The sequence below is a fragment of the Bos grunniens genome, chromosome 9, assembly GCF_055505025.1.
Source record: "Bos grunniens cultivar Pamir isolate PY7600 chromosome 9, Bosgru_T2T1.0, whole genome shotgun sequence".
NCBI classification, from domain to species: Eukaryota; Metazoa; Chordata; class Mammalia; order Artiodactyla; family Bovidae; genus Bos; species Bos grunniens.
Genome location: NC_141173.1, coordinates 10,623,211 through 10,637,567, shown reverse-complemented (window position 1 = coordinate 10,637,567; position 14,357 = coordinate 10,623,211). Strand labels below are relative to the sequence as shown.

General features: G+C 43.9%; 1 protein-coding gene across 8 annotated transcripts in view; it reads right to left on the bottom strand.

The window, feature by feature from the left end:
* Nucleotides 1-549: 549 nt before the first annotated feature.
* SDHAF4 (succinate dehydrogenase complex assembly factor 4) overlaps nucleotides 550-14,357 on the bottom strand; it is a 55,697-nt gene continuing 41,889 nt past the window's right edge. Inside the window, exons 3-6 of one of the 8 annotated variants that reach the window (XR_015132569.1) lie at nucleotides 13,815-13,945; nucleotides 12,013-12,247; nucleotides 2,445-2,546; nucleotides 550-2,082 (exon numbers count right to left, since the gene is read on the bottom strand). Coding sequence is in view for 3 of the 8 variants with exons in the window: in XM_086316764.1 (XP_086172890.1) it covers nucleotides 13,836-13,945 (110 nt within the window). In the remaining 5 variants the exon portion in view is untranslated. Of the gene's footprint in view, nucleotides 2,547-8,201; nucleotides 12,248-13,689; nucleotides 13,946-14,357 lie in introns of those variants that run through there. The other 7 variants (XR_015132571.1, XR_015132568.1, XR_015132567.1 and 4 more) reach the window with 7 other exon arrangements.

Sequence of the window (14,357 nt, the reverse complement as noted above, 5' to 3'; positions counted from 1 at the left end):
GTACTCTAAATTTTGGAGACCATCTGAATATGGTAAAGAGTTTTGTAATTTGGCTGGAGCTGACTCCCATTTCTAGTCATTCTTTTTAGGTTTCCTCAATAAAGGTTAAATGCAAATAACACTGGTAGTTTACGTAAATGCAAATAACACTGGTAGTTTAAGTGAATGTGACTGTTCTAAAAAGTGGGGTAAGTTTAATGGTTTTTAACAGTGGGCCTATGTAAGGGCCTGAGGCCTTACACAGCCTGAGGGTCACCGCCCGTTTGCTGAGAATGAGGGCAGTGCTGAGGCGCAGTCTGCACCCTTAGAGCAACTGCCCTCAGGCCGGGACGGGCCTCAGACACGCTGAGACCAAGCCTATCTCTGGGCCAAACCCTCCTAGCCCTCCCTCTCTCCTTAGGCTGCACACAGGCCCCGCCTGCCCCTCTTCGCCTTCCTTAACCGCTGCCCACTTGTTCTCATCCCACGCCATGCAACTCAAGCGGAACTTTTTGCTAACCTGTCTCATACTGACGTTAGAAACCTGAGAAAATTCCAAGCCTTTTAGTATTTTTGGATGTTTTCAGGAAAAAAGTGCATTACTCTTTAATAAATACATTCGTAAAAGAATTTGGGGGGTATCTTTATAGCAATTTAAAGTTGATTTAGGATTAACTATTGTATCTCGCCTGAGGGAGGCAACTGGCCCGATTCTAGAAAACCATCCCGGGCTAGGAAACCTATTACAGGGAACACTGTGAGAAGGAACAGTCTTATCTTCTGGGCAGCCAGTGAGACCAGGCTGTAGGCTGCTGCGGGAAGCTCAGTGCAGCAGACCAACATGGCACACAAAAATGTCACAATAAAGAGAGGTAGAGCTCACTCACAGGATCCGTCCAGGGGAGCAGGCTCACTGTGAGGTAACCAGAGCGGTACCACAGGCTGACGGAACGCAGCAGGAAGGAGCCCCAGAGCAGGAATTAAGCTTAGCTGTCGGTCCCTGGGGAAGCATCCCAGGGAAGAAGGCCTGCAGGTAGCAGGGCTTCGTTTCTTCTGAGATGCAGCAACAGCGTAGCAGAGTATGTCTGAGAGCAATTCTCTTGTACAACTAATGAAAACAAGGATCCAGTTACCCAAAATGCAATGTCTTAAAACCAGCCGAGTCCTTGGTGCCGAGGTTCGAGGCTGATGCCCTAGTAACACCAGCTTGAACACTGTGACCAGCTTCCTGTTGCTGCTGAAACAGCAAACATAATCTACAGCTTCCCTGGGTCCAGAGTCTGGGTTCTGGGGCGTTGGGTCTTCTGCTCGGGTCTCACCATGCTAAAATCCAGGCGTCAGCTGGAGCTGGGATTCCATCTGAGGCTCAGAACCTGCTTCCAACTTCATTCAGGTGGTCCGTGGGATTCAGAGTCTTGTGGTTGTAGGACTGGGGACCACGTTCACCTCTTGAAAGCTGCCTTCGGGGCCCAGCCAACTGCACTCTCACAACAGAGGGTCTTACTTCAAAGCCAGCAGGAGACTCCTCCCCTGGCTGGCTGCAGTGGATTCTTACAAAGGTAACTTGACCACCAGAAGGACTATTCCATCATCATTGCCATATAACGTAGCCTAATCAACGGAACGGCTTTCTCATGCTACTTATGGACATCCTACTGATGGGAGAGGGAGTCTTGGGGCCACTGAAGTTCTGCCCGGTATGAATAATGAAGGGGTCAACACTGAGCCAACACCTGCTGAGTGTTTACTAAATGACCAGCACCATGCTGCAAATGGGGGTACAAAGCTGACAAATAAACCCGGGTACGAGACAGGGAGTCCACAGACTAGTGGAAGACAAAGAATTAAAATTGACTCTAAAACAATTTAGTATGTCTGCAGTAGTTGACTGTGGGAATAACACGGGAAAGTTAGTCTAGGACGTGAGGCATAGTTCACTAGGTGCTCTCTGGGCAGACAGTGAGGAAGACGGCACTTCGGGCGGAAGGTTGTTGATCCGCTTTCTTGTGGAGGTGCTGAAAAGCCTGTGTGTGGGGCTTGACCGGGAAGGAAGGACCGCAACAGATGTCAACGGCCAGACCAGGAAGGACCCAGAACTTAAGACTTCATCACGGGCAGGAACCACCAAGGAACGTGGGAAGGGATCCAGTAATTAAGGTCACAGAGGCCAAGTTATACAGAGAGAGAAAAAAAAAAAAAAATCTGACCCCACAAAAATAATAAAAACTTCAACACAAAGACTACAAGGGAAAAGCAAAAGTTTCGTACAAATTGATAACAAAAGACCAATAACCAATAGAGAATGAGCAAAAGACAAGAAAAAGCAATTAACAGAAGACGACAAAAGCTGATTAGAGAAGAGTGTTTAACATCACTTGTGACTAAAAAAGTGAAGATTAAAACAGTGAAACATCATTTTCACTATGAAATTGTTAGGATAACATATAAAAAGCATGTATACATACTTGGATTATTGAAGAACATCAAAGGTTAAGTAAGTACAGAGGTTTTATGGATGATTTTTGTTTTCTTCTTTATACTGTGTTTTCTAAATTTCCACAACGAACCTGTGTAAATTATTTAAAAAAATTTTTTAATTGCAGTGCAACTGCTTTACAATGTTGTGTTGGCTTCTGCTGCACAACAGTGTGAATCAGCTCTATGTTGACACATATCCCCTCCCGCTGGAGCCTCCCTCCCGCCACCCCAATCCCACCCCTCCAGGTCATCACAGAGCAGCCAGATGAGTTCCCCGTGTTATACAGCAGCTTTCCACCAGCTAGCGATTTTACACATGGATGTGTATATATTGGAGAAAGTAATGGCACCCCGCTCCAGTACTCTTGCCTGGGAAATACCACGGACAGAGGAGCCTGGTGGGCTACAGTCCATGGGGTCGCAAAGAGTTGGACACGACTAAGCGACTTCACTTTCACTTTTCACTTTCATGCACTGGAGAAGGAAATGGCAACTCACTCCAGTGTTCTTGCCTGGAGAATCCCTGGGACAGAGGAGCCTGGTGGGCTGCCATCTATGGGGTCGCACAGAGAGACACAACTGACAAAACTTTGCAGCAGCAGCAGTGTATATATGTCAAATGTTACTCTAATTCATTCCACCCTCTCCTTATCCTGCTGTGTCCACAAGTCCCTTCTCTCTGTACCTCTGTTCCTGCCTTGCAAATAGGTAAATCAGTACCATTTTCCAAGATTCCATATATATGTGTTAATATGTATCAGATCAGATCAGATCAGTCGCTCAGTCATGTCCAACTCTTTGCAACCCCATGAATTGCAGCACGCCAGGCCTCCCTGTCCATCACCAACTCCCGGAGTTCACTCAGACTCACGTCCATCGAGTCAGTGATGCCATCCAGCCATCTCATCCTCTGTCGTCCCCTTCTCCTCTTGCCCCCAATCCCTCCCAGCATCAGAGTCTTTTCCAATGAGTCAACTCTTCGCATGAGGTGGCCAAAGTACTGGAGTTTCAGCTTTAGCATCATTCCTTCCAATGAACACCCAGGACTGATCTCCTTTAGAATGGACTGGTTGGATCTCCTTGCAGTCCGAGGGAATCTCAAGAGTCTTCTCCAACACCACAGTTCAAAAGCATCAATTCTTCGGTGCTCAGCTTTCTTCACAGTCCAAATCTCACATCCATACAGGACTACTGGAAAAACTATAGCCTCAACTAGACGGACCTTTGTTGGCAAGGTAATGTCTCTGCTTTTTAATATGCTATGGATGTGAGAGCTGGACTATAAAGAAAGCTGAGTTCTGAAGAATCAATGCTTTTCAACTGTGGTGTTGGAGAAGACTCTTGAGAGTCCCTTGGACTGCAAGGAGATCCAACCAGTCCATTCTAAAGCAGATCAGTCCTTACTATTCATTGGAAGGACTGATGCTGAAGTTGAAACTCCATTACTTTGGCCACCTGATGTGAAGAACTGACTCATCTGAAAAGACCCTGATGCTGGGAAAGATTGAAGGCAGGAGTAGAAGGGGATGACAGAGGATGAGATGGCTGGATGGCTTCACTGACTCAGTGGACATGAGTTTGAGTGAACTCCAGGAGTTGGTGATGGACAGGGAGGCCTGGCATGCTGCGATTCAGGGGGTCGCAAAGAGTCGGACACGACTGAGCTGAACTGACTGAATGCTCAAGCGTGTTAAATGACAGACTACCACTTTCACCTGCCTGTCCTGGGTCCCCTTCCACATGCTTCCCACTTCACTTTCCTCTGGAGCAGTCCTGGAACTTCCCTGTGTTGACGCTCTTGCTTCCTGGATCCACGTTTGGTTGTTGTTTTGTTTGGTTCAGTTATGCCCTTTTTCTGCTAAGGCACAGGTATCAGTAGTTTTCTAAGATGAAGTGCATGGGACTAAAGTTGTTTCTTTTTCCCTAGGATTTACTGTGTGAAAATGTTTATATTCTATTCCCCTACTTGATTTTGTATGTTCTATGCTTACACTCGATAGGCAGGCTATATTGGCTGCATTTAATTCTAAATTTTAAAAAAATTTACCCTCAAAATTTGTATCAGATTGCTTTATTATTTTTCTGTGTTCTGTTGGAAAGCTCGATACCTTTTTTTTTTTTTTTCTATGTGACATTTAAAAATGTCTCTTTTTTGGAAGCTTTTTGATGTTCTCTTTATTCTTGATTGTCTGTAATTTCATGGAATCACTGCTGGTGGGCTTCTTTAGTCTGGCAGTGGATCCTCTGATTCTACTAAATAGTCTTGTATTAATTCTTTAATAATTTCTACTCTGTTTCTCTCTTCCTCTTCTCTGTTTCTTTCTGTCTTTCTGGAAATCCTGTTAGTCAGCTGCGGAAGGACTGCCATGTGGGTGGTCAAGTATCTGGAGAGAGCTGCAGACTACACACAGAAAAGGGGCGAGAAGTCTAGGAACAAAGCTGACAACGACGGTCTCCATGTAAATACTGGACATGCAAGGTTCATCAGAGAAAACAGATCTCTCCAGCTATTCTAAACAGAAGGGTATTCAAGTGCCGACTGCATTTCTGGAAGCGCTGGTTGGGCAGTGACTAGACTAAGCTTCTAGGAATAACTTCAAGGAAAAGGTCTCTAGAGTGGCTTCTGGCAGGGGCGACACTCGCCCCATCGCAGCGAGGGAAGTGGAACTCACTTCTCTATCCGAACTGGTCAGGACAAGAGGACACTACCACAGCCGCTGACCAGCCCTCAGGAGTCACAGGTGTCACCATGGCATGCCTCTGGGCCCCGCAGGGCTGGTGACTGGATGCTGACCTGCGCCATGGGCAGAGCCAGTCTCCGCCTGTGCCGGGGGCCACAACAGTCAAGCAGGACCGCAGCCCCCGCAAGCCCCCGTTCAAATCCCACTAAGAGCACCTAAATGGCAGAACTTAACCTGCACTCAGAACCCTCAGTAAAAACGCAGTTTGGGGAATTCTAACCCCTACGGAGTTTTCTAGTAGTCATGTACGGACGTGACAGTTGGACCATAAAGAAGGCTGAGCACCGAAGAATTGATGCTTTCAAACTCTGGTGTTGGAGAAGACGTGAGAATCCCTTGGACAGTAAGGAGATTAAACCAGTCCATCCTAAAGGCAATCAACCCTGAATATTCTTTGGAAGGACTGATACCAAAGCTGAAGCTCCAATATTTTGGCCACCTGACACAAAGAGCTGACTCACTGGAAAAGACCCTGATGCTGGGAAAGGCTGAGGGAAGGAGAAGGAGGTGACAGAGGATGAGATGGTTGGATGGCATAATCGACTCAATGTATACAAGTTTGAGCAAACCCCAGGATAGTGAAGGACAAGGAAGCCTGGCGTCCATGGGGTAGCAGAGTCAGACAGAATTGACCAACTGAACAACAACTCCTACAGAACAGAAAAACCCCCCAGAACACTGGCCTGGAGGACCAGGGCCAAGTCACCAGAAGCAGCATAGCACATGCGTGCGTGAAGGCAGGGCTCTGCGACGAGGAGCTGCTGGCGGAGTCACAGGCTGTCAGGGCTAACGGGCTGGGGAAGCATTAGGGTCTGACAGGTTTTCGTAGTAGAGAAGGGCATTTCACAATTTGTTTATGCCTAGCCCCATTCTACAAAGGACAAGAGGATGACAAGACACGACGGTAGAGGAAGGTAGGGGGCGTTCTAGTCAGCATGAGCTTATCAACATAAACCGTGAAATAACAAGATCTGGAGGTTTTGCCCTGCTGGAGCATTCGGAATGTAGATATGGACAATGGCAGGGCCATGACTCATATAATCCAGGGCTCAGACTTGATATGGGGCCACCCACTCAAAAGTTCTGAGACTTCTGACCAGCAGAATGCAAATTAGAAAATGTCAAAAATAAAATCTTATGTAAGCTTTTTTAAAAATAAAAGGATTTACCCGAGTCATTGACTTAGGAATGAAACAAAATATAAACCTCTTCTGGTAAACCACAGAAGCCAAATGTTATATAACTCTGAAGTTGTAGATGCCAGTTTGAACACTGAGACCCCCTGTGCTAGGGAACACACAGTGGTTTAAGACAGTGGTTACAGGCCACAGTCTTTAACATGTCAGTTTATAAATTCAGGTTTTTCCAAAGGTGCTACTTAGAGGCAAGCCTGCAGAGACGCTTTCCTAGTTTTCCCCTGTGCGTATTTTCAGCCTCCAACATTCCCTTGTAATTGGCTTCTAAAATGCTCCTTTGATGTCCATGTCCTTCCCGCACCTGCACCAGCAGCAAACTGCTTCTCAGTGTGTCCTTGACTCCTTCCACCAGCAACTGCTAACAGGACTGTGGACTCAAGCCTTCAGACAAGATTTCACTTCCTACAACTAGGTTAGGAACACAGGGCCTAAATATACCTAAGTGGTATTTTAAAAGAATACAGGCTGCTAAATTTTAACCCATTTTCATGTAACTAATTTTTCATATTTATTATAACTAAGGCTGTGTAAAAGGCATACAAATAAATCATAGGCTCCGATGTCCAATCTTTACGGAAGGACTCTTCAAATTAGCAGGAACAGACATTTAACACCTTTTAGGGATTATTTAAACTTTATTTTTACACTGCTCTTACGGAAACGTTCTTCAAATGAGCAGGAATAGCCATGTAACATGTTTGTGTGTGTGCTAAGTCGCTTCAGGCGTGTCCTTTGCGACCCTATGGGCTGTAGGCTCCTCTGTCGGTGGGATTCTCCAGGCAAGAATACTGGAGTAGGTTGCCATTTCCTCCTCCAGGGGATCTTCCCCACCCAGGGATTGAACCCACATGTCTTAGGTCTCCTGCACTAGGAAGCAGGTTCTTTACTGCTAGCGCCATGTGGGAAGCCATGTTTGAGGGATTACTAAACCTTCTACATGCCTATATATTTCATATATATTACACTAACACGTAGTATGCCCCAGTGAAACTGCTTTTCAGATAGCTTTCTCTGATGCCAGTGGTGGACAGGTAGTGTCTGTGTCTGTCAAAATCCTCTGGAGCACGATCTCTGCAGATGGCTCCCCAGACTGCATCCCTGCCTTACTCACCCTGAACAGTACAGGGCGCGCCCCGCCCCCCCCCCACGCCCCCGCCCAGGGTGCAGACCTCCACCTTCAGGACCCGCCCACAGCAGAGAGGAGAGGAGGAGAAAGAACGGCCCTGGACTTCATTTTGCCGGCGTGGTGAGCCGCAGCCTCAGCGGTCCTGGGGCCGGTGGTGGTGATGGGCGGCCGCATTTCAGGCCGCAGTTCCCTGCACGTCAGCGCTCTCTGGAGCTCTGAGATTTGGTCTTGGAAGCTCCACCTGTTCTGCTCGCCTTTCTAAGGAGCCTGTATTTGGCACTTGCCCTGTGACTTAAGTCTGGTTTCCCTGGTGAGTGGCTTGGACAGTAAAGAATCTGCCTGCAATGCAGGAGACCCGGGTTTGATCCCTGGGTCAGGAAGGACCCCTGGAGATGGGAATGGCCACCCACTCCAGTATCCTTGCCTGGAGAATTCCATGGACAGAGCAACCAGGCGGGCTACAGTCCATGGGGTGGCAAAGAATCAGACATGACTAAGCAACTAACACACTTTTAATGTACGTCAGCTCAGCAGTTCTTGGAAGTGTGTGGTCCAAGGACCCTGGGGGACCCTGAGACCCTTTCAGGGGGTCTGTGAGACACTCTCTTTTCTATTTACATGTCTGTATAAAGACATATTTTCTTCCTTACACCACAATTAAAACATTATCCCAATAGATGATACGAGATGATACGGCTGCCTTTTATTAGACATTAAAGAGAACAATAAACATAGAACACAATATCACTTAATTTTTTTTTGTTTCAGGAAGTTATTTTACCTTAGTTGCTTTTCAAAAAGATGTTATTTTATGTTTACTTGTGATGGGCTTATTATTAGGTTATTTTAAAATGAATTAAATATTTTAAATACTCCTCATCTTTCATTCCTAATATAGCACATATTGACAGATATAACACACATAAACAACAGTTCATTGGTGTCCTACACCATGTACGGACTGTAAAAGATTTTAGAGTATAAAAGGGCCTTAAGACTGAAAAGGTTAATAACCATTGACATAGAGTAGATTCTATCATCTTTATCTAAAACCCCTCACCAGTAGAGACCCAGGGATTGAACCCAGGTCTCCCGCATTGCAAGTGGATTCTTTACCAGCTGAGCCACAAGGGAAGCCTGAGAATACTGGAGTGCGTAGCCTATTCCTTCTCCAGCTGATCTTCCCCACCCAGGAATTGAACCAGGGTCTCCTGCATCGCAGGCTGATTCTTTACCAACTGAGTTATGAGGGAAGCCCCAAGAGTAGAGAAGCCTGCATTTTTCTTTCCCCAGATTCGGGTGATGACAGAGAGAGGTTAGCTTAGAGAGAATCTATGGTATTGCTCTTCCAGCAGAGAGAAGGAGCAGGATGGGGAGAGGCACAAACAGCATCTGTGAGAACCAAACCCCAGAGGCAGATGGAGTGTCAGAAAGAGATCTTACAACTGAAGCATCTGAGGAGGGACATGCAGAACAAAGTACCCAGAGGACCAGAACTGATATCAAACACAAATCACAAATACTTAATATTCACAGGTCATTCAATAATTCTTATAATTCACTGAGCAGCCAGTCCTGGCAGCTTTGGGTCCAGTGACTCTAAGGGGGATGCCCACCAAGAAAGCTCTTCTTGGGCCAGGGATGGCTTGAGGACACTATACATGTCTTTTTGTTGTTGTTCAGTCGCTCAGTAGTGTCCGACTCTTTGCAAACCCATGGACTGCAGCACTCCTGGGTTCTCTGTCCATCACCAACTCTTGAGTTTACTCAAACTCATGTCCATTGAGTCGGGTGATGCCATCCAACCATCTCATCCTCTGTCATTGCCTTCTTCTCCCTCCTTCAATCTTTCCCAGCATCAGGGTCTTTTCCAATGAGTCAGTTCTTTGCATCAGTAGCCAAAGTATTGGAGCTTCAGCATCAGTCCTTCCAATGAATATTCAGGGTGGATTTCCTTTAGGATTGACTGGTTTGATCTCCCTCCTGTCCAAGGGACTCTCAAGAGTCTTCTTCAGCCACAGTTCAAAAGCATATATTCTTCACCACTCAAATTCTTTATGGTCCAACTCTCACATCCGTACAAGATTACTAGGAAAACCACAGGTTTGACTATACAGACCTTTGTTGGCAAAGTGACGTCCCTGCTTTTTAATACACTGTCTAGGCTTGCCACAGCTTTTCTTCCAAAGAGTAAGCATCTTTTAATTTTGTGGCTGCAGTCACTGTCCTTAGTGATTTTGCAGCCCAAGAAAATAAAATCTGCTACTGTTTCCACTTTTTCCTCATCTATTTGCCATGAAGTGATGGAACTGGGTGCTATGATCTTAGTTTTTTGAATGCTGATTTTAAGCGAGCCTTTTCACTCTCCTCTTTCACTCTCATCAAGAGGCACTTTAGTTCCTCTTCACTTTCTGTCATTAGAGTGATATCATCTGCATATCTGAGGTTGTTGATATTTCTCCCAGAAATTTTGATTCCAGCTTGTGATTCATCCAGCCTGGCATTTCGCATGATGTACTCTGCATATAAGTTGAATAAACAGGGTGACAATACACAGCCTTGACTTACTCCTTTCCCAATTTGGAACCAGTCCATTGTTCCATGTCTGGTTCTGTTGCTTCTTGACCTGCATACAAGCTTCTCAGGAGACAGGTAAGGTGGTCTGGTATTCCTATCTGGTATTCCTATTTTCCAGTTTGTTGTGATCCACACAGTCAAAGGCTTTAGTGTAGTCAATGAAGCAGATGGTTTTTGGAATTCCCTTGCTTCTTCTATGATCCATCAGATACCGGCAATTTGATATCTGGCTTCTCTGCCTTTTCTAACTCCAGCTTGTACATCTGAAGTTCTCAGTTCAGATACTGTTGAACCTTAGCTTGAAGGATTTTGAGCATTATCTTGCTAGCATGTCAAATACACACAACTGTACAGTTTGTACAATAAGTGCAATTGCAGTAGTTTGAACATTCTTTGGCATTGCCTTTTTTTGGGACTGGAATTAAAACTGAACTTTTCCAGTCCTGAATACTGCTGAGTTTTCCAAATTTGCTGGCATATTGAGAGCAGCACTTTCACAGCATCATCTTTTAGGATTTTAAATAGCTCAGCTGGAGTTCTGTCACCTCACTAGCTTTATTTGTAGTAATGCTTCCTGAAGCCCACTTGACTTCACACTCCAGGGATGTCTGGCTCTAGGTGAGTGATCACACCATCATGGTTATCTGGGTCATTAAGACCATTTTTGTACAGTTCTTCTGTGTATTCTTGCCACCTCTTCTTAATATCTTCCACTTCTGTTAGGTCCACACCATTTTTGGCCTTTATCGAGCCCATCTTTGCATGAAATGTTCCCTTGGTATCTCTCATTTCCTTGAAGATATCTCTATAGTCTTTCTATTCTATTACTTCCTTCATCTGTACATTGTTCACTTAAGGCTTTCTTACCTCTCCTTGCTATTTTCTAGAACTCTGCATTCAGTTGGGTGTATCTTTCCCTTTCTTCTTTGCCTTCCACTTCTTTTCTCAGCTATGTTATAAGGCCTCCTCAGACAAGCACTTTGCCTTCTTGCATTTTTTTTCTTGGGGATGGTTTTAGTCTCTTCCTCCTGTACAATGTTACGAAACTTTGTCCTTCTTTAGACATTCTGTCTACCAGATCTAATCCCTTGAATTTATTCATCACCTCCACGTGTAATAAGGGATTTAGGTCATATGTGAATGCTCTGGTGGTTTTCCCTACTTTCTTCAATTTAGGTCTGAATTTGGCAATAAGGGCCTCATGATCTGAGCCATAGTCAGCTCCAGGTCTTGTTTTTGCTGACTGTATAGAGCTTCTCCATCTTCAGCTGCAAAGAATATAATGGATTTGATTTTGGTACTGACCATCTGGTGATGTCCATGTGTAGAGTCATCCTTTGTACTGTTGGAAGAGGTAATAGTAGGTTTAATAGTTTAATAGCTGATAATATTGTATTTTGGCTTATGGTGGGTTATAACATCTGACATCGAAGTAAGAAAAAAATGCTGGACATGATTAAATTCCACCAAAACACCTACTAGATACAAGACTCAAACTACGGAGCTTTGTACACCAATGCTCAACCTACAGTTTCCCAGAAATCTCCAATGTAAAATTAGTGTTCAAATTATAATTATACTAGAAAAAGCCACAAACTTTAATGACATTTTCTGAAAACCTGTCTGGAAGTTGTTCTTTTATAATTATCCATGTTTAGTTTGAGTTCTCTGAGAAACAGATGCTAAGATGGGATTAAACATGAGAGAGATTTACTGGGGCGACATTTGTGAGCTATAAATGGAAGGAGAAGGCTGAGTCTGACACCTGTGAAGGGGGGAGAGAGGGAAAGAAGGGTTGGGAGGGAAGAGTCTCACTCAGCAGCACAGCCATAAGAAAAATCTGCAAGGCTCGTGGGGAGTCTTTGGGGGTCAGGCTGAAACACTCATTCACCACAGCCCCACCACACTCACTCACTGGTAGGGGACGTGTGGCTTCATCAAGAACACAGTGGTGGGTCCAGGGGGCAGCAGCTGGGGTCCTCCGTCAACTCTGCTTCCCGCAGATCTGAGTAACACTCTTCCATTGCCACCACATCATCTTCTGTGAGTCTTCAGGTTCTTTCATGAATGTTTGGTGGACACAGACTATAAATGTTTTTATGTCACCAGATTTTACCTCTAATATATGATAACTATCCTGGAACATGCTACTGTTAATGGAGGTTAAGGAGTCTATTATTTTAATACACTTCATTGCAACATATTTTACATTTGTTTTTGAAGTATATAATTGTCTTTTGTGTATCACATATGATGATTAGTGTGGAACTATATGGTACAAAATAATATTAATGAACTAATTGAAAATGATATTTCTGGAATGTTAAAAGTAGCAAAAATTCACTGGAGGTTGACTATATTATAGAATATTTTTAAAGAAATGTGGTTACTACTTCGCAGCAGACACAGTAACTGTAATTAGAAGAACAAATGCTGACTGAGAGAGATAACTGATATAAAGACTGAATAACTAACCCCAGTTACCACACTGGTTGGTTTGAAGTAGGATACCCTTTTTAAAAAGTGTATTCCTCCCCCCCCCCAAAAAAAGTTTATTCCCTTAAATAAGCCTTCCTATAATCTTCTCAGATGATACTGCACTTACAACTCATATCACATAATCACCAGCCTACTGCATTCTACATGCTCTGCAAACTTTCCTTCCCAACTTATTTAAATGTAGACTGGGGGCTGAAGGTCCAGTCCAGGTGGCTGAGTGAGGCCAGAGGAGAGCAGAGGACACCTTACAGGGGCTCAGCGGTTCCCATTCTTCCTTCAGCCCAGCTGTGTAAACTAGACTTGACTTTTCCCGACCCAGTTATCCAAAGGCCACAGGGCAGGAGCTTTTGAATGCTCACAACTGATTAAGCTGGCCCATTTCATCCCCGGCTTTTCTCATATTAGCCTGAACTTTATGTTTAACATAAACTACATTTCAGCTCAGTTCATCCATGCAAATAATCACTAATATCTAACTAACAGTCTTTTATATGTTATATTCATTAAAAACAATTTCAACTCAAGTATTTCAAATGTCAGTTTTTAAATCTTTCCCCCCAGGCAGCCTAGAGACCTGGGAAAATACATTTATGATGTAAGGATCACTAACTCACTGAGAGGTATGTGCTGTGCACTGCTCCAAGTGGTTCACACGTACTCACTCATTTAAGCTCAACTGTCCTACGAGGTAGAACTAGTATTATCTCCAATTGACACATAAGGATTCCAAAGCACAGAGAAGTTAAATAACTTACCCAAAGTTACATAAGCTAGTAAGCAGTAGAGCTGGGATTTGAACCCAAGTAATTGGCTCCAGAGTTAAAGATTTTCTATTGTTACTGTGGCCTTACCAAACTGTAATGCACTACTTAACTCACATTGAAAAAGTCACAATTATTTAGAACATGGCAACAAAATTTTTTTTAAGTTTTATTTACACTTGTATCTTATAAACAACTGATTAACTTAAATTGAAACATGGTGAAATGAAAGTTTGCAGCTCTAATCATCCCTTAAATACCCCAAAACATTTAAATTAAAATTAATGTGCTAATATAAAAATATTTCCTCTTTCCTAATTTATAGCAGCATATTTTCTTTCAAAGCTATCACATATATTTTAAAACACATTATAGAAATTAGGAGACTTAAATGATGTACAGAAAGACAATAATCAAACAAAAGTTAATTCAGATGTACACTATCAGAAAAAGATACTGTAGTTAAACAACATGTGGCTTAAAAATCAATACAGCGTCCTTTTCGTTCCCAATCTCCGTATCGGGTAGGTTCTGGGCCTCTGGGTCCACCTTTCTCTTTTGTAACAGGATTAATATCATCAGGAAATTCTGAAGAAATAATAAGTTTAAAAAAAGGCAGTTAATGGAGGTGGGAAAAGCATTATCGTCAATTCTGCAGATGAGGGTGCTGAGCTGACAGTTAACGAGGCTGGATGCTACTGATGAAGCTACTACTATGCAGTCCTTAAACACGCTCTAGACGTGCTTCTTCCCAGCCTGAGAGATCACTTTAGGATACAATCTTCATATTCAGTCAACTTTATTACTTGCATTAATGACTTAGAATTCTCAGACCCCTCTCAGGCTCTCATCTGGGGGCTGGCTGGATTAGAACAGGAGGAAAGGGGCAGAGAGAATACAGACTTCAAATCCACAGGGTTTGAAAGGCTGCAAAACAAGATTACTTTGAACATTACTTTCACTCAATGCCTTATTTTTTCTTATAAGTGAACTGGGGACA